This window comes from Tyto alba, unplaced genomic scaffold, assembly GCF_018691265.1.
Source record: "Tyto alba isolate M040663 unplaced genomic scaffold, T.alba_DEE_v4.0 Super-Scaffold_23, whole genome shotgun sequence".
In the NCBI taxonomy this organism is placed as follows: Eukaryota; Metazoa; Chordata; class Aves; order Strigiformes; family Tytonidae; genus Tyto; species Tyto alba.
In genome coordinates this window covers 1,611,009-1,632,262 of record NW_024881297.1, presented here as the reverse complement: position 1 = coordinate 1,632,262, position 21,254 = coordinate 1,611,009, and the positions used below count along the sequence as shown (strand labels likewise).

Sequence of the window (21,254 nt, the reverse complement as noted above, 5' to 3'; positions counted from 1 at the left end):
GCAATTGGTGTGACTCGGGTAACAGCTATGCATGCTAAGTATGCTGTCAGCACCAGCTCCAGAAAACAGAGGAACAAATAGGAGAGCTGGCCTGGCTCTGCTTGGGAACTAACAAAAAGCTGCGGGTTGCCAAGTCCCCCAGAGAATCGCCCAGCCTCTCCGCACTGGCAGCTCCCAAATTCAAAGGCTTCACCTACCACCGTAACAGCGACCGCTGGCTTTGAAGGCAAGCCCAAGATCTTGCCTCCCTGTTTTGCAGTTCTCCGTCACTTACAGCTTCATTAGAGAGCGACCTTTTGAGGATGAAGGTGCAATTAGAAGATCTGTATGGCTGGATTGATTACACATTCAACCAGTATCTGAACATCGACAATTTTGGCCACCATGACTCGCCGCAAAGCCCAAGCACTACGCTACGCAGCAAGTACTGACTTGCAGCACTTCTGGTTAGTGCCTGCCAAGGTACACCCAGCGTGGGTACTTCAGCCAGGCACGGGGGCTGTGCTTACACATGGACATCTTCCTCAGCAATGAAGTCACCTTAAAACTTCCAACCGTTATTTGTCCTGATCCTTGGGGTTGCACACTTCAGAACAGGTACCGGTGAGAGACCCCTAGGCCAGGATTGCTGCCAAAGAGACAGACTGATATGCCCATCTTCATAACACAACAAAAAGCACCTAGAAATAATTTTTTTCCCTTCGTAAAAATTATCAAGTATGTTCTCCCAGCCCTTTCTCTAACACAATGACAAAACGCCCACTGGCATATTTAAAAAGTAAAGGTAAAAAGAACCAAAACAGGACAGACGTGCACTTGCATTTAAAATAAATGCTCTTCAACACTTACAAGGCCAAACTTCTGACCTGCTACAAGAAAAGGAAATGCATTTGGAATATAAGACTTTAACACCATTGGTACGGATATAGCTAGTTCACACCCAGAACATCCCAAGTAACCAAGACAAATTCTTCCATTACAGAGCTACAGCTGACAGGAAGAAAGAACATTTAATGCTAGGAATAATATTCCACTTTTCATATAGAGCAGCTTCTTTCACACCATCCACAGAAACTTAATCACCTGTAGGTAAGATAACCATATTACTTCCCCACTCAGGCACATTTCAAAGTCACCCAAGCATACCTTATCTGATTATTTTTTACAGCATTATGCAGCATTATTCCCATGATTTAATCCCATCCGAGATCATTAGACAGTTATGGTACCATAAGTAAGCAATTACGACACTGACCTATGTTCTAGGGGACCTGGGCAGGCAAGTGCCTTCGTCATCTATCAGAGGATAATTTTCTAATTTGATTTAGAGCCTCTCTAGAAAAGAATAATTTACTTACTGGCTAGCTTTCAAAGACCGCCTCTAAGTCTGATTTAAACTAGGATACACATCTGAGAAGAAAAAAAAACAACAAAAAAAAACAAACAAAACCAAAACCAAACAAACAAAAAAGAAAACATACAGAATGTCAGTATTAGCTGTGTAAGATAAAAATATGTAGAACAGGCAATGTTAAGTCAGACTTGGTCAGATGGTTAAGAAGTGAAAGAATTAAACAAAGAAAAAGGCATAGTCCTTGGCAATACTGCATGTCAACAGAGAAGGCAGATAAAGAATTAGGAAGTTGACTCATTGCAGACACCCACACCCCAGACAAGATCACTTTAGCATCTCACAATAACTGGAGTCTCCTGTGGGAACGGTAATTCATTGCACATTATTTTTTCCAGGCTTTTTGCTTGCTCCAGGTGACACTGAAGACAGTCAAACAAGAAACTTACAAATTAACACAAGGGGCAAAATCAAAGGTAAAGAAGCTTTTCTGTGTTGCAGGGACAGGTAGAAAGGGCAAGAAGGTACAAGCATCTCGCCGAGTGGGATACTGCACTGACTGCAGACCGCTGGCTAGTGAAAACCTGCCGGTCCGGTCATCATGGGAGTATCAGGCTGCTGCTTTTAAGCACAGATGTTTTACTAAAACCACACTGTTCCTTCCAGCACTTTTACCGCAGAAACAGAGCTTGGGGGAGGCAGGCAGTCACAAAATGGGAGGACAAGCAGCTGACGATGCGGGTAGTGTGAGTGCCCCTCAGAGGCGCGCAGCGGCTCCGCGGCCCAGCGCAGAGAGGCCCTGCTGCCCCTCTTTCTGCACCACTAAGGTCCGCCGCCTGCTCAGTAAAAACACCCACCGCTGCACACCTCCATTCCCAACCTCCTCCCCTTCCTCATGTCCCTCTGACTTCTGAGCTCTTTATCTGTACAAAGCCCAACACAACGGAGCCCCGGTCCCAGTCACCACGTCGGCACCGCTGAGGTAACTTCTACGGTCCTTGCTAAAAGACAACGGTACTCACAAGGCCAGCCTCTGAGCTTGGAAATGTTGTGTCAGAGGAGAAATCGAAGCAGCCTTCAGAGGGACAAGATCATGGACGAGGAGATCTACAATCACCAAACATTACTGTTACTTTTTGGTTTTTAAACACATAGCTCTCTTTTTAATTGAAGACTCAAATTACACACGTTCTCCCGGTACCGAAGGCCTCGTGTAAGTCAGAGTTACAGTCCTGCTGCTGCCATGCGGAGTCTGCAACTAGTGGCAGAGAGGTGAAAATATGAGCACTAAAAATAATTTCAGCGTCAGCCCTGTGCTGGGTCATGAAGAACAGAATCAATACTGGTTTTAGCTCCAGGCAGATTTATGTGTTTCAAAACACTCAACAGTCAAGAGAGACAAAAATCAGCAAAACCAAATGAGCACTCCAAGGTTATGAATTCCTATACTTCTGCAGTATCATCCTGAATTTTTAAATAAAATGTGGGGTTTTTTTGGGGGGGGGGGGGGGGGGGGGGGCGGAGAGACAAAAAAAAAAAAAAAATAGAGCAGAGAATTTAATTGTAAGCAACAAATCAAACCACTTTAGGCAAATGTGCCAGACCTCACTAAAGGCACCCTCTATTGGTAAGGTCAGATATGAAGTACCTTTAGGGATGCAACTCCTGGGATGGTAAAACTCAACAGATGGACTCCTCTTCTCAGCATATGTTGACAGGGAGGGATACCAGCAGCAGATATTAACTGCCATGAATTACTTAAAGACAAAAAAAAAATAGATAAACTGTGCTGGCATACTTAAGAACCCAAGCTGCTTTTGTAAAAGCATATAGACCATACTCTCCATACATGATTTCTGAAATAAGTGGCAAAAATTCTATTATTAACTTCTTCAGAAAGAACTAAGCACCACCCTTCCCTACTGAAGCAGATTTCTGCACTAGTTTGAAAAAGGAGAAAGAGAGAAATCATGTTTAATTGTGGGTACTTAACCTATATAAATATGGAAAAGAACAGAAGGGTGACTTCTCTTGCTATGAATTCAAGCCAGGAATTATTAATAAAAGAGCAGAACTCCAAAACTTATGCCTTTGCAATTCTGCTCCACTCTCCACAAAACATAAGAAGTCTGAATCATTTATGATCTGAATTATTTATAACATGGATGAATTTTTGACTTAAATGAATTTCAGCAGAAAAATCCAAAACATTTTACCCAGAGTAGGCTGTTGAGTTTTTTTCCCCCTTCACATCACAGAAATGGAAAAAATCTCCTGTCTTTCAGGCAGGATGCCTAGAAAACATTCATTGATCAATTATTTTCATAGCTAGCTATTTCAGTTCTCTACTGTGTCATCACATATCTTACCACCCTAGTACCAGAGAAGAGCGGAAAATTAAATAATAACAATAAAAAAAAAAAAATCCTGCAATGGGACTAAACACCTGAACACTGTTGAAGGCCACACAGGAGTGCCTGACATAGAGGTTAGCCCCTAGTCTTCCCCTCACCTTTCCAGGGCAGTCCCCTGGGAGCACTTGCCCTTACGCAATTTCGAAGAACCATTAACAAGCTCTTCCCCTCCACCCCCCAAAAGTTTGTCTCTTATCTTGCACTTTTTCCCCTCTTTATTTCTCCTATCTCGAGTCTGATCACTGCTATACCTTCTCCATTGATTTGTGGTAATCCCCTCCATTCTCTCACTGGCAGCCTGAGGAGAGGCATGCCCTGCTGGTGGCTCAGATGTTAATCCCAGCCTTGGGGGGGGAAGGATGGAGACTGACACACTGGTGGTACCTGAGCCCACCGACCCGTACAAGTCAAAAGTCCCCACTGCTGCTGCAGTAGGCTGCATCACCAGTAGCAGCACAGAAATGGTGCTCCAAAAACATTCCTCCGCTCTTACTGTGCTGCTTCTCTACACTATTCTTTTCTTGGATAGTTAGATTACTCTTTCTGTGCCTTGGTATAACCTCTTGAATTTCTTCCTTTGCCTCCTGCTCTCCCTGACTGCAAAGCCACCACTGTGTTATACCCACTCAACTTTCAAGAATTCAGCAGAAATAATACAGATTCTTTCCTTAGATAGCAAAAACATAGCAGTGTCACCAAACTTTGTTTTATTAGAATATGTACCATTAAAATACCTACACTGCTCCAGTAATTTGATAGCATAGAATTTAAATATGTTAACCTATTTTGCCAGCAATATCTATAGCACTAAAAATGCCTAGTGTCATTGACAGCTTCCTTCAAGAGACTGATGGTATTTTAGGAAAGTATGTCTAGTTCAAAATAACTGGCTCATCCTTCTATTTATAAGGAAGCTTCACACTTTTATAAACCAATGTGTTAGTGTCTTATTTGCCCTGCAATAAAAATTCACTAAAACAGTCTCAAAAATAAACATGTGAATTAATCCTTACGTTAATGGAGAAAGCTTTAACAGTAGACTTAGTCATACTTAAGTTCAACCTTTTATAGAATTCCAACTTCATGTTTAGGTTTTTTGTCCTTTAAATATTGCCAGTCTACAACAAAATACCTTAAAGTGCATTAAGATCACCATCTTAACTCGTGAACTATACAACTTTAACACTTAAGTGTAAATGAGAATGACTTGTGGAGCTAGAGTTACAGATGTAACAAAGGTTTTCTTATGTCTTCCCCCGAAGATTCTTCTACAAAAAAAAGTTTAAATTCAGTTTAGTGTGCACTTCATGCAAGTAGATTTTCTGTCAGACTCCTCAATGACAGATTTTTCTGACAGCCCTAGCCACTTTAAAATACATGCAAGATTATATAGTCATTCTACTGTATTTTTGAACAGTCTGATGGACTAAACAGAAGCCTAGAGAAGTTTATATAGTATTTACCAGTTTTATTTATAGTGTCGTAAAGCAGACTGAAGAATCAGAGATGCACAAATGAAAATTTCTCAAGCATTTTATTTCATAACCTAGTGTATAAAACTTCAACATACAAAAAAAAAAACGAAAAAAAACAAAACAAAAAAAAAAGTGAACTAAAGCAAGATCTCTTAATGCCTTTTCTCCAGAAAGCTTTAACTAAAGGCTCAGAAGCAGCAAACATTCAGCCTATTTAAAAAAAGGAATCAGAACAATCTTCATACTTGCAGTCTGCAGAATTATGAATCAAACGGAACAGGTTTTGATGCCTTCTTAAAAAAAGTTTAGTTGCTGTAAGCAGTGGTGTCTGTGGGGTTTGTTTTCAGCTGGATTTTTTTAAATATTTAGTTCACTTTCAAGATCACAATCAGTCCTGGTTAGTTATCTTCAGTGAAGCGAATATGTTTACTTGTTTGTTGAGTCTTTTCAAGTCTTATTCTTTCAGCTTTAGCAATCAACTGTAAACAGGAAAAATTTGGTAGAAAAGATTAGAAGAAAATTATATTGTTATGGTTTTATCTCACAAGTATAAATATTATTCATTGATTTACCAAGCTTTGTAAGAAAAAAATAATATTTGAAGTGCTGAGCTAACCTGTACATCTGACAAAAAAGAGTTAAAGCAAACCTGATACAATTTCTTTCAGTATTGCCTCAGAACCATCAAAAATATTAAGGCATCTCTTCAAACTCTGGACAGTGCAGCATCTTTCATTCCACCCCTTCTTCTTCCCAAAACGGTTGAAGAGAACAGAATTACACTTCAAAAATCCCCAGTCTCATACACGAAGTTAAAAAAACCCCCTACCCTTTTATTGGATTCTTGCTGTTACTTGTGTAAGAAAAACAAGGTTAGACCACAAAAAAAAAAAAAAAAAAAAAAAAATCCCTTAGGAATACTGTGCCATTTTCTACAGTCACATTGCAAAGAAACAAAATCACTGAGATGCTCCAGATGGGGGCCATCTCTCAGGCTGGAAAAACAGCACAACCCATGTCACAAGCCCGGTGAGAATTAATTTCAAGAAGTAACAGTGCAGTTTGGAGGAACATTGATGCTAGGAATCCCGAACTCAAAACCCCATATGACCAGGGATTTTTTTGCTTTCAGTTGCATTTTATGGAGATTGCCTACGTTACTAGGGTACCTGGTTAGCTGCTCTCAGAGTACAGAGCAACAAGAAATGCTCTTTTGGAAAATAACTTGCTAGTTTTCAACTTCTTTGTACAGTGTTGTCAGGCAGAAAACAAAACACTGAGAACAACACTAAAAGCATACTTCTTTTTAAAGCATCCATATTAGAACATTCACAAGTTTAACCACAGTACTGCAGCAAAGCCATACTAATACCCAAGAACAAAGGTACAAGCTTTGCTGCTGTGATGCCCCATTAAGATTCCTTAATCATAAGCAAGATCTCATGAGGTAACTGGTACATTAATAAGATTGGGGGGAATGGGGGGGGGGGGGGGATTGGAGAGAAAAAAAACAACCAAACAAAAATACACACGCGAAAAAATGCAAGGAACAAGACAGGTTACCTAATCTGAATAAAAAGTGATAAAGCAGGAAAATCCTGTGAATCTAGGCACATCTGTAACACACCAGCATAAATCCATATTAACTTATCTGATGGAGACTACTAAAACATATTCAGCTGGTGCTGAGGTAAAGGGGCACTTGCTCACTGGGCAGTCCAGTAAAGAGTTTGCTAGATTTGAAAAGTTTTATACATAATTCAAATTATGTACTATTTATCCCTATGACTGCAGTCACAGCTATGTCCTGCAGACAATGAATCTTGTACACAGCATGGAAGTGCAAGGTATGGTGCTGCACTGATTATGGTAGTCAGGAATTACACTTACACTGATGCTGTATGGAGGCACTGTTTGCTGTGCTGCAGTATAATTACACTAGCACAGTTTCACTGGTACATCCCTCTGTACTCCACAACAGTTAACGTGACTGCAATCCTTAACATGTTCTCAACAGCATCAGACCATAAGTTTTGGCAGATGATTTTCTCAACCATTCTCCAGAAAAAAAAAATGATCTAAATATCTAACTAAAATCCTTTTTACTCTCTGGTATCTGAAAAATGGATTAAGAGGGTTAAACTCTAAAAAGAAGATTACAGTGTCTCATTCATTCAACATATGGGATGGAAAATTAGAACTCTGGAAGGAAAGCTCTAAGATATTACCTGTCCAGTTCATATCTTGTTTCTATAGCAGCACCTCAGAATTTGCAAGAGGCCACAAGGATTCCCATTTTTAGCTAATCAATTCAGTATCAGCACCTATTTCTAAGCATACCAGTATTCATGTCTCCAAAAGGTACCCAGCCCCTACACAGATACCAACTTCAGAGAACCAGGGAAAGAGGGTTATTTGTGCTCTGGAGTGGGACCTCTCCCCACAGGCAGGTACACAGACAAGGAACTGAGTCAGTCTTGCAAGGACACAGCCCAGAGCCCCAGGCATAATCAGAAGAGACTATCCTGGGCTGTGCTCAGGCATTCACACTATCCTCCTTTCCCAGATATTCTGCAAATTATTCCGCCCTTCACAAATACCCGATTCTCACTTCCTCAGCAAATGCCTTTCACTTCTACCACCACTCCCACCCTCTTAAACTTCCTCCTTTCCTTCTGTGTAAGGGGGTGTATAAGGTGTAAACTAGGTTCAGCAGCACCTCCCCCCAGAAGGCAAGTACCCAGGTGGAGAGCTTGCAGGCACTCATGCCTTTGCTTTGTGAACAGAAGACTTTAATCAGTCTAGAGAGTTTAAGGCTACACACTGATGAATTGCTTTAGGACTGCATAAACTGGCACTGCCCTGAAGAAACAGTTCTGGCGAGGTTTTTAATCTGTTTCACTAAATCACCAAGGTTGTTTTTATCATGCAGTTGAACAACAAACTAAAGAGAACATGGATTCCGAAGGGGCAGCAGAGGAGCACAGAGGTGACAATGAATGACCAGACCTGGGGGAGAAGCCCAACACTGGACACCCTTTTAACTCCAAAGGATGGCTAGGTTTAGTCGCACATTCTGAGGAACTTATGGATATCCTCTCTCTCTTGAACATTTAATTTATGACAAAAACTATGCCAGAGAAAGTAAAAATACCTTCTTTTTTTGGGGTGGGGGGGGGGGGGAGGGTGGAGGGGGAATGGCATTATGCCAGAAACTGCTGAAGTGACCATTAACCTTTAGCCTGCCATGCCACAGGACCTGTTGCAGGAAAGCTGAGTAAGCCTGTACTTTTTAGAGCAGAAAGACAAGGGGAATCTCAAAATGCCTAAAGTTACACTCAAAATCAAAAGCATCGCTGTGCTCTGTTACTGTGTACTGCCTGTAACATGATGCAGTCCAGGTAATAATATCTATGTTCATTATTACTATAAATACATTGGCATGACTGCAGCTATATAGCTTATATGAATGTAAATTTAAGCCTACATTTAAACACTGACTGAAAGAAAGTATAAAATGCTGTCTTTACTATAAGTATAAAACAGCTAACAGGCAAATGCTCATCTTCAGAGAGAGATCTTGTAAGGGATTTAAAAACCTTTAACAGAATAGATCTTTACAGGAAAGATACTCTAATGGCATATCCAGCTGGACATGTTTAATTATGAATCGTTGTATTACTTTTTTTCCTTCCTTTTATTCTGACCTTCAAAAGAAGCCAACCTGTGAGTACTTTGGAAGAATTTTCAAATAAAATATTAACATATTAAGGAACAGAGAAAGAAACACTGATTTTCTTATTATCAGTCTCTATTTCTAAAATACAGACTGTAAAAAAGTAATGAAAGAGTTAAGAGTTGTTGACTACAGGGAGGCATTCTTTTCTTGATGTTTTGCTTAGCAGTGTTAGCATTTAAATAGTATTCACTAAGCTTTGAAGTTAACACCTCCCCAGTGCTGCTGGGTGAGGGGTAAGGGGGAAAGCAGAAGTTTGTGTCCTTGCCCTTGCTGTTGTTAATCAGAACTGAAGACAGCTTATACTTGCAAGCATAGATGAGGTACATGTACATTACCTTACTGGCCAATTTACACCAGTTTGGTCAACAAATACCAATCGTCAAAAGATGAGAAACAGAAACTTGAGAGCAGGGCACCTAAAGTCCAAATTAAAGTCAAAGGTGCCACTGGCACCTTTTGTTCAAAAAAGTAAAAGTACGTTTTAAAACACTGGAGGGAAAACAACAAAAAAACAAACCAACCCAAGCTGGCAGGAATCAGTAAAAGGCTCTAAAGCTGAACGGTTTTTAAATTCCCTTAGTGCTTACATTAAAGAATAATGGTTAGAGCCAATGCCACTTTTATGCTTTTTAGAAAATTAAATCACTCATTTGGGGAAATTCTTTATGCACAGTTCTGTCTAAAATAACTAGATTCATTTGTCTACAGAATCCTTGAAAGAACATTTAAACAAACAAGAAACCACAAGCAAAATATGCCTTGTACAAGACAAGGCTTTGACCTGTACAACTGCTTTTCCTTTAGGTCAATGTAACATTTATTTTCGATTAGATACGGAACAACTGGGAGATTTTTGATACTGTGTGCATCACTGGAGCATCTAGGAAACAAAAAGTCTCTAAAGGCACCAAATAGTTAGGGTCATATGATTGTGAAGTTTTGAAAGCAACAGCATAAAGATTCGGGTTAAAGCCGCCTCAGAAACCTTATCTGTAATGTGTGCAAAGCAAACTTAGCAATAAAATGTCTGTGAAATACTCTGGCTCCTCTCTGTCAGGCAAAGAATCTGACTGGCTTAATCAAGAACCCTTCATGCCTGGAAGGAGCTTCTGAGGCAGGAGCAGAGACTGCTGCCTGCAAATTCACTGCAACAGTCCCTCACCACTGTGGCCTGACAGGGGCACCAAGGGCAAGGCTGGAAGGAAATTTCACTAGAAGTGAGGCAGTTTTGATCTGGAAGCTGCTCAGATATGGGTGCTTGCAGCAGCATGCAGGTTTGTCTGGATCAAGACATAGACACACTGGTGTGCAGACTCTTGATTACATTAGGAACACACCAGCGTTCAGCATAGCACAGAAATGTAGAGGAGAGGAAAAAATTGTGTAAATCGTGAGAAAAAAAGAGATTAATTCTGAAGAAAACCATTTTCTTTATCATACTATAAAATTAAGACTAAAGCAATAAACTTCAACACTCTAGAGCAAATCAAGACTACTTTAACTTTGTAATGAGCTCATCCAAACAGGGTTTTAAAAGAAATCCACCTTACAAATTAACTTCAGGCCTTTATTCATGGACTTCACTTTCTCAGATTGTCTCCATGAAGACAAGCCTTGCATTTGGCAACTGGACCAGGACAGCCACTGCTCTCTGTTTTGTGGCTGAAAAATCCTGCTGCAAAGTCAGTAGAAAGTGATTTAACTGGATTAAATAGAGAGCCAAACATTAAATTATCAAAAAATGCGACCTACACAGAAACAGAGTCATATTTTCAACCATGACTGTGCAGAAAAAAAATTGGCTTGCAGATTACCTTCTCAGTACCCCGCTTCTTTTCTCGAGGCTGGTTAAGTTTAGCTTGTCTGTCCACTAAAATCTTCTGCCAGTAACGTTGTTCGTGATCACCTTGAAAAACAAATTAACATTATAGTACATGAATAAAAACATTAAATACAAGTGGATACAGTGTTTTCAGCTGTGATGAGAATGAACCTTTTCTAAGGTAAACACATGTGAAAGTACCTGTGAGGGAAATCTAACAAGTATTTCCCCATCAGTCTTAAATTTCATAGTCAGAAGTCATACAGCATTGCCACACCTGACCAACACACACCAAGGTAAACATAGAAAAGAAAAACTCTGTCCAAAGAAGCTTAAAACCGCTACCTAGGTCTCTCTTCTGTAGGAGCTGGACAGGACCTGAATCGAGGTCCTAGGCATTTTATTAACTTTAGGGCTGGATTGCCAATGTATCTAACCAAGCTTTCCTGAGCAAGGAGTTTTACAAACTTTACAAGAAGAACAGAGGAAATTCACAAACACCACTCTACATGTAATTAGCAGAAGGAGCTCAGTCTATACTGAAGTTTCACCATACCACCCAGAGGCCCTTTGATTTCCTGATGTACTCAACCTCTGACTAATTTTAAACAACCACCAAACAGAAAAGAAAACTTACTACTTACTGTAAGAATGACTAAGATTATTTTGTTTCATCAAAACCACTGTTAGAAGCAAACTCTGGGCAGTTAGGAATACTTTAACATGGGGGGAAAACATGAGAAGTAATTTTGCAACTTTTTTCAGCCACTGTTTTTCAATAAGAAGCAGTTTGCTACTGTTTCCTCTGGTTTGTGCTGCAACTCTCAGGATGGGAATTCTGTGATGTAATGTTGTATGGGTTAATGGGAAATTTTCAGTGATCTTGGTAAAGATTCCCACAAAAGTTAAGGAATTAGTAATTCTGACAACCTGTTTTGTATACATCTTAACATCATTATTTATACATTCAATCATAATAACATCTAAATATTACCATAGATGTTTACTATCTTGTCAGATGAAAAGCTGAAGACTTTTAGTCAAAGTCAAGCCCTAAAGTAAAATATTACTGGAAAAGCTTTAGCCCCTGCAGTATGGTGCATTAAAGATTCTTTCCTTATTCTTATTCTCTGTATTCACTGTATGCCCCCAAGAAAAGCTGAAACTCTTAGTCAACTTCTGCATTCTTCAGAGGCCTTTCCATTCTCATTTCAATGAGCTAGTTTGAAAAAAAAAAAAAAATCTTAGGACTATGAATGGAACACTCCTGCAATGTTGTACTTACTCCCCATCTACCACTACATTTTTTTACACAAGGGTACAAAACCAGAGACAAATACACACAGGGCACGCAGCTGTAATATGCCGTATTTCAAGTTGTTTCTGGATCTCTGGAACACAGAACACTGTGGAGACAAATCTATCTCCAAATAACATTAGCAGCATTCAGTGAGTCTCAAAATTTAATTAACTTTGACATTATGAAGGTTGATGATTCCATTATAGCTCTTCCTTCTCAAATTCTTAATTGACATTTATGAGGGTTTACATCCCTGCATGCACAGAAACAGGCCTTGTATGAGGATCTGTGCAGAAGTGTGGTAAAATATTCAAATACACAGATGAGATTCTCTCATCTGGATTGTTTTATCTGTGCTTGTTTGCATCTTTGAGATTTTTAGTGCATGTCTAGAATTTAAAAGTTTCATGAACAAAGTCTGAGAGACTTCCCCCCTTCTTCTACCCCTTACTTCGATAAAGAGGTTCCTCTACACTTGGAAAACTAGTCCAATCTAGTACAAGATGTTAATTTTAGCAGAGTAATTTCAGAAAAAAATGGCACTTGTTAGGAAAAAGTTCCAAAGTAAACCAGTAAAAATTTTACTGTAAATACAATTTTTAAAAAATAATTACTCTGGCATAAATTCTTCAACTTCCTAAAAAAAAGAAAGTTTAATTAGAAGGCAAGTGCTAAAATCACTGAAAGTGTATCCATGCTGTTAGATGCTTGTCCTGTTATTTCACACATAAGTTCAGTATTTTCAAGAAAATGTCATTTAAATTTGTCTTGCATCATCGGAATGTTACATTCATAAAGTTGAAATGCAAATAAAGTTCTACAGTCCATTGTCAATAAAAGTGACATAAATAAATGCATCTCAAAAGAACAGAAATAAGTTGATAAAGGCAAGCAAAATCATTATTCTTCTCTGGACAGTGGTGCATTAAAGCCCTTACTGTTTTACCAATTTCATTATAGTAGCAGAAAAAACCAAGATATCTAAATATATCCTTAAAGCTATCATGCAATACATCCTTTTCACAGTACTTAAGTCTTCTCCTGTATTACCATTAAAAAAAAGAAGTCTTACCAGTGAGAATTTCGAATTTCCAGTTGTTTTTAATCTGTATTTCTTTGTACGATTTCATGACACTCTGTGCATCCTCAGGAGATTTAAAACGGACATGACATTCTGTGTCTCCCTCCAGCATGTCAACATAAGCAACATGAGCCAGCACTGCCAAAGCATCCTATCAAACCATGTGAGAAACACAGACCATAAACCAGACTTTAAAAAAAGAATATAAAGAGTGACTTTTTTTGACCATTCAATTTGTAGGTCATTGACATTTTCAAAAAGGTCATGAAGTAGAAGTAACTGAACTTTTTTATTTAATCAATGCATCTCTTGTCAAATAGTTCTGAATTAATATATTTTCCTAAAAAGGTTATAACTGAATTCTGATCTATGAGCCTACAACATATATCTATCTCTTATCCTGCCTTTCAAGAACCATTTAAAGCAGTAATTCCTGAACATGTTATTTTTTTGCCTGAGAATAATTTTACTATTGGAACATCAGTAATTATCCATTTATTTCAGTACTATGTAAGTATGGACGACTTTTCAAAAAGAAAAATTATTTGTGTACTATAACATTGATATATACCAGTGATGGAAAAAATGTCTAACTTCATCCTATGCATGAAATATATAAAAGCAAGCTCATTCACAGCAGATTATTTCAAAAATGAGTAGTAGTAAACCAACCCTTCCTATCTTTATGAAGTGACCTCTGTCTAAAAATTTTCACTGACAGCTGAAGGGAGAAGAGTCACATGTGCTCTTTCAGATGAAATCCTTCACTGGCAATACCTGCTGTTAGGGAAATTAACTTCGACCACACATTCCTAGGCAATTTTGTTCACAGCAGGCAGTTCAAGTAAGATGCTTCTATTCAAGAATTACACACTGCTTTTAACCCTCTGCAACCAAGGACAGCCTTAAAACAAAGCAAAAATTAACTACCAATTGTCTTGAGATCATCTGAGAGCCAACCAAAGCTACTTTCCACTGTTAATTCTGGTATCCCTAAGTCATGCTGACATGGAAAACTAAAATGACCCAGTTTACTGGAGTTGGCAAATGTTATAATCTTTGAGAAGCACCTTAATAGCAAAATATGGGAGTAGTGAAGTAAAAAATAAAAATATCAAAATAACATTAAAAGCACTCTGCAGAGACCTTCCCAGTGTGTGGAAATAATTAAGCCTGCCACACAATCTGAAATACAGATCAATTCTGGAAGGTGATTAAGGAAAAAAACCCTAGATGCATTGCTTTGTGGCAGTGTTTGCTGTACCTACAACAGTCCAGGAACACAGGCAAAGTGAGGTTTTGTCAGTTACACCTTTCATAAAAGCACCTAGTATGGCCAGAAAAATCCAGTAATTGTCGAGCAGTTTGAAGTTTCCACTGCTGACCCAAAAAAGCTCTGGTGCACACTAAAGATTATTGCTTCTTCCAACTACAGTTGTGTTCTGCAATTATATGCCTCTAAAAACCTTGCCTTAGTTGTTTGATAACATTCTGTGAAATATTTTGCCTATCTACTAATTATGGGAACCAAAGACATGATTGATAATGGCAAAGGCCACCCCAATCTTATTCTTTCCCTTTCTACTTTCATAATGCATTAGTTTTCCCTGAAACACTTCCCTAAAACTAAACCAAAAGAATAACTGGAAATACCAAGGTAAGTTTGTTTTCAGCTATTGTCGGAAGAGTAAGCTTACCTCCTGACCACAACACATTAAGTCCTGACACAAACTTAACACAGTGAGGGCCCTCAAACATTACAGTGGCAACTACTACAGTGTCTCCAGCGCTCAGACAAGTGCCTACAAATATACCTAGGCAGGTAAGACTCATTAAGCTGAAGTCCTATCATCACTTTGTCTTCAGTGAGAGTCATCTCTCATCTTGCCTAGCATTATGCACAAACTAAACTTCACAAACTTGCAAGCAGCCAGTGACTTCAAATGGACTACTCGACTATACATACAGGTAGTTTGAGAAGTCATCTCCAAATTCACATTTTTGAACCACTCTCTCATTCTTCTAAGTGGTCTGAATATTTATTCCAATGTGAATTAAAGCTGTTCAAATTCTTTTCAGTTGTTATTCATCCAAAAGCAAAATTTGTGACAGAAAATGTCCTGTGTCACATTCATGGAAAATTCAGTATCTGGAAAACGCCTGTTATTTCCTGTGGAAAATTTTTAATACTTCCAGTCGAAAAGGATACAGCTTAAAACTGCTATTTTCCTTAAAAGAAAATATTCTACTAAACATGTGAAACTTTTGTATCATGACATGAAACAAAATTTAAGTTATCCTAAACGCTTTTCTTAAATTTGAGAAGAGCTCTTGATATAGAGAAAAAAAAAAAAAAACAAAACACAGAAAAGGGTAAAAGAATTACTGGACAAGATCTACTGTTGTCACTCTCAATGAACTGGAGTTTTTGTGAGCTTCTTACTGACAGACAATTGTTTTCTCATGCTGAGAGCATTTTCTTGCCCCCAAATTCCTGTTAATGGTAAACCCCCCCAATATACTATTACAGATTTCTTGATCTGAATTGTGCTGGAATGACTGACACAATGACCAATACTGAACACTGCATCCACTTTGTCTTCAACTTCTCCTTTTAAACCGGAAAGAACTACTCATCTACTAGAGCATTATTTATTTTTGTCATTATTTTCACTATAAACTTGACATTGCTTGAAGCACACTGTAGGCCAATTTTTGCTTTGAAACATCCTCTTTACCCTGTTTTGCCATTGTAAAATCTGCCATTAACAGGTAGTAGAGAAGAATCTGTACACAGCTGCTGGCCTAACAAATAAAATAAAAAATCAGTAAGACTTGTTTAAATAGTATTCCATATTCAAACATGGGGGGGGGGGGGCAGTGGGCACTGTAAGAGGAAAGGCTAACAGCTACCCTGAGGTTACAAAAGCATTACCTTGATCTGCTTCCTGCCCGGCAGGGGCTCAGTGCTAATGATCTTCACAATTACTCCACTCAGAAACCGGGGCCCCATTGTGTTAGCCTTGGCAGGAGGGGCAGAATCTTCACTGGTGGCTGGGCAATTTGAAAAGGGGGGGGGGGGGGGGGGGGGGGGGGAAGGAATAGAAAAACATTTTACATTGATTAGTTTGATAAACTAAAGATTCTATGAAAGCACATAAGGAACATGAGGTACACAAGAAATTAAACAAGGGGCATCAAATATTTCTACTTCAGATTAAGTAATTTATTTTTTCAATCTAGGATCAAGACTGTTCACAAGGTAGTAAATGTGAGTTAAAAAAAAGCTCCCAGAAAGGTCTCCTAAACAAGTTTTTACAGCCTACAGGGTTCATTACAATTAATAGTTGAACCCCCATCTCTAGAGTGATTAAAAATAAGCAGACAGGCACTGAAATGTCAGTAATGAAGTTAGTGAAGTACAGAGGAACCAGGACAAAAAAGAGCAATTCTACCTATGAAAAGCATAGAAGTTTAGCTAAGAGGACATAGCTACTTTTAACCATAAATCTGATAAAACCCAATTGCAGGACATTTTCTGAATGCCTTACTTACACAAATTGTTTTATAAATCGCTGCAGGTATAATTAAGCCTGATCAAACCAGGCCCAAGTTACATCATCAGAAAAGCGGATTCTTGATTTACCTCTTTGAGGCTTTTACTGTAATTACCTAAAAAGATCCTTAAGCTTATGAAGTGCTATTGAAATATGCTGAAATTACTTGTTTAGTCTTTACTTATAAAATTCCTTAGTCCCAAGTCTATCTAAATGAGGGAGATTTGCTTTTAATAATATTTGGCATTCAGAGAAATCACCAGCCTTACAGAAAATAAAACCATTTTGCAGTGTTTCAGGAAGACCAGGGTCTTAAATCACTTATTTTGTGTACTAGAATCATGAAGAAAACAAGACAAAAAAGGTCGCAGAGAGGATTACATTTGTCATTTTCAGAATGAGACTTTTTCTGTGCACAAGAGTCCGTTTCCATTTCTCCCACAGGCTCAGGTTTGATTTGAGACATTGCTTTCTTTAAGGAGGCCATACTGGCTTTTTGAAGGGCCAAATATTCTTGCTTCAAATCCATCCATTCGGTCCTATAAGCAGCAAAACAGGAATAGGATGTCAGATGTAAACAAACAAATTATGTTTATAAACCTCAGTGATAACTTAAGACAAAACAGTTTACAAATAACTTAGTGAGCAGTGCAGACTGCTCTTACAAATAGAGATCTCTCTGCTTAGGTTAAATTAAGCCTTGACAATATCTGCATTTTTATTGTTTTGCTTTAGATTTTAAATATTCCAAGCAAGTTCTAAAAAGATCATTCAAATAGAGTGACTCCCAAATTTGTTTTACATGTTCAGAAAACGTATAGAACAGCTTGGTAAACACTGTTTTCTACTGGAACTACACAGAGCATAGCACTAAATTCAGAGTTAATTCAGAGACAGTGAACTCAATTAGTTCAGTGAACCAGCTCCTATGTTACTATATTAAGAATCAGTCATTTATTTTCTAGAAAAATCATTGATGGAAAATCAACAACTGGTTAAACTCACCAAAAACCTACTGAGATAAGAACATTCCTTACTATTCAAATGCATTTTGGTTAAAAAATACCACCACATGGAAGCAATTTATATATTTACATACATTTAACATGGAGATGTTTCTGCAAACAGCTAGAGCTTTGCTCCACAGAAACACAATGCCTATAGTGCCACTGTGAGAACGACTCATTGTTACCCTAATCTGTGCTATCAAACAAGCTGATAGAGGATTTTTAAAGAGGAGGATATCTTGTGGTAATGGTTTTAGCTGTTAACATTGACAACTGTATACTTCAAAAAAGCATCCAGACTCACCCAGGATCATACATTCTCAACAGAGCAAAGACATTAAAATAACAAAAGACCCACGTAATGATTCTTTGAGATAAAAAGGCAACACCATTCCATAGCAAGGTATGGTATAAATACAAGCTCAAGGAGGTACTTCTTAACTTGACCAGAACGAAGAGAACACCATGGGGAATGAGTCAGGCAAGTATTTGCAATGCTTATGCTCTTTTAAAGCTTCCCCCCCCATCCCTCTTGCTATAGTTAAGTTTAAATTTAAAACTCTCTGTATTTGATGCAGAAGTCTCTGAACCTCAGCGAAAAGGACAAGCATCGTTGGTGACTACTGCTTTTTATGGACCCCTTTTACTTTAACATGGAGGTGCTTTCTGTGATCTAAAAAAAGTAAGTGCTTCCATGTTTTAGTAGAGGTGAATCCTGATCGCAATACTGAAATACCATCCAGGATTTTTCTTTTTTGTCTACACTTTGGTTGTGAGATTTTCAGATCCGGGAAAAGAAAAATGAAGAATTTCCGCTGTAAAGCAGATGAAGGCATGCTTCTTGGAGAATTAAAAGCATAACTGTATTGAAGGAGACAATTTTTCCATGGCCTGTATGTTAAAAAATTGGAAGCAATTTTTGAATTAAGGACTCCCTTCGCTTTAACATGGAGGTACCTGCTGCCTAAAAAGTAAGTGCTTCCATGTTTCAGTGGCGGTGGATCCTGATGTTGAACACCAGTAATATATGCATGTTTCTTCTCCTGTTGCATTATTAGAACTCCATATATATAATGCTTTTTTTTTTTCCCCCCTCGCTTGATTGTTTGTTCCATTTATGATTTAGTTTCTCCAGTTAAGGACCCCCACAACTTAAATGTGGATGTACTTGCTTCACTCCTGAATAGTAAGTGCTTCCATGTTTTAGTGATGGTGAATCCTTTTTTTTATCAACTGAAAACGCTCAAAATCTGTATTTGAAGGGCACATGTGCCCTCCCTGTGAAAAAACATAAAGCACAATTTTGCATCACGGTATAGCCCAAGATGGCAAGGATCCCCTCTACTTTAACATGGAGGTACTTGCTGGATGCCTCAAAAGTAAGTGCTTCCATGTTTTAGTTGTGGTGACTCCTAAGAACCCCAAAGTTGGGAGTCAAGAATATCCATTTATTAACTACTGAGGAACCACGTGTTAAAAAAAAAAAATGGTGATTAGCAAGCAGTTACTGTTGCAGACAGAACTAGACAGTAATTGTCAGACTTGAAAACTTCAGTATTTGAACCTCTTCAGCTACAGGCTAATACCGTTGCTAATCTGCAACTCTGTTGTATAAAAATTGGAATTGCACTTTAGCAATGGTGATGGACTGTCAGACATACAATACAAAGATTAAATACTCTGTATTAAAACCATTTCAAAGGCTGGAAGCATTGTGAAATCACTGTATATAAGCCTGTTGAACAATAAAAATTAAAGTATGTAAAACATGGTTTTTATGATTTCCTGTAACTTGGCAAAAATCCATACATTTACATGTTCTAGGAAAACACTTGTAAATATTTTAAAACGAGGTACCAGGTAACAACAAAAACAAATGTTTCAAGTGCCCGAGGTTTGGCGAAAAGCAAAAAATTGAGCTGAAAAAAAAATAAAAGGCCAAAAGGCCACCTCTACTGCCTTTTGCAGTTAATTAAATACCAAATTGCACTGCCAAGTGACCCAGTGGAGACTGAGAATTTACTGAATTTATTACATGGATTTCTCAATCAGCTTGTGCCTAATTTGGGACCAGAGGTGGTGAGTAAAATCAAATGGAACAAGCTGTGATTTAGGATTCTTGGTCTTGGTCTCACACTCATGAGCAGCAGTAGACCATTTTCTGGTGTTCCATTATTGAAATTAATTAGGCACCCCTTTAAGAAGGCAGTTTTTCTTGTGCCAGCCCACTCCTGCACAAGCAAAGGAATTACTCATCAGTTCCCAGTACTGCTGAGAAAAAATTCAATTACGGAATGCTCATGGTATTAAAAGGTTATGAAGCAACTAAACAATAAATATCGCCCCATCCACCAGGTACCGCAAGCTAGTCACACAGATCACTTTCATAACCTACTTGGAGAGTACTCTGAGTGGAATGACTTCTTCACCCATTTTGTGTCTTTCTTTGTGTTTTTTCTTATGTTTCCTTTTAGATTTTGAAAGGGATGTGTCTTTTTTATCTTTGTCATCTTCTGCAGAAATGTCTATTAAAAAGTCCAAAATAAATTATTAGTTCTAACATTGACAGATACTTGCAAGATACATATATTGTATAATACAGCCTGAATTAATATTTGCATAAAATGGCAGAGTATCAGTTCGTTTATTATAAATAGTTTAATGAACGCTGGTTCTCTGATTTAAATCTGAATGAGAACAGTTTTGCAAAAATCACATATTACTACCTATTTCTATTCCACTTTCTCAACTACCTGAGTTCAGCCCCTTATCATGGATTGTTGTTAACCCAAACATGGTTTCAATGCACATTTTAATCCCATCTATTGCTTTTTTTTATATTTTTCCTTATCTCATTTAAGAAGTCAGGATCTTCAGCTTTTTCTTTTGTACTTTAATCTTATTTATCTAGATTCTTATGCTGTCGCCATTTGCCTAGGCTGTTTAATCCACACTTTACCTCAGTGAAGTTCTATTAACTTCTTTGTGAACTATTTTTACTTCTGACAAGATTTACCTGCTTTAGTGTTGAAAGTTCTTTCTTATTCTCCATGCATCTTATCTCATTGGAATGACTCATTACCAGGCTTAAATTTAACTGCAGGGAACACCACATATTCCTAAATTGACCATGTTATGCCTTCACCATATAAGCATTTTTCACCTACTGACCCAAGCAGAACAACCTTTCACCAGTTAGGTTTTCAGTCTTCCAAAGACAGAAATTCATCTTCTGAATCTTTCACCAGCACTTGAAAGGCTTACTCAGTAATCTGTAATCCAAGTAATAAACCTACTATCCTCCAAAAGTCAGTACACTAATGCGTTTGTATTACACAGATTACACTTGTTACATTTCTTGTTGCTTTCCAGCTATGTTCTTTACAATCCCCCTTTCCTCACTTGCTTGTTACCCTCTAGCATATTAAGATTCCTATTTACTTAACTTAGGCCACTACAAACACAATTTCAACTGCAAAGAAAGCAGTTTCTTTAACTCAAGATTTTC

The 21,254-nt window shown here is 38.2% G+C and overlaps 1 protein-coding gene across 6 annotated transcripts in view; it reads right to left on the bottom strand.

Moving 5' to 3' along the window:
• Window positions 1-5,291: 5,291 nt before the first annotated feature.
• The window catches only part of LARP7 (La ribonucleoprotein 7, transcriptional regulator), a 61,969-nt gene continuing 46,006 nt past the window's right edge, over window positions 5,292-21,254 (bottom strand). For all 6 annotated transcript variants that reach the window (XM_042796358.1, XM_042796359.1, XM_042796354.1 and 3 more), the window contains 6 exons: window positions 20,142-20,271; window positions 17,121-17,278; window positions 16,118-16,236; window positions 13,174-13,333; window positions 10,794-10,885; window positions 5,292-5,719 (listed from right to left, as the gene is read on the bottom strand). In XM_042796358.1, coding sequence (XP_042652292.1) covers window positions 5,639-5,719; window positions 10,794-10,885; window positions 13,174-13,333; window positions 16,118-16,236; window positions 17,121-17,278; window positions 20,142-20,271 — 740 coding nt within the window. In that variant the 3' untranslated portion in view covers window positions 5,292-5,638. The remainder of the gene's footprint in view (window positions 5,720-10,793; window positions 10,886-13,173; window positions 13,334-16,117; window positions 16,237-17,120; window positions 17,279-20,141; window positions 20,272-21,254) is intronic.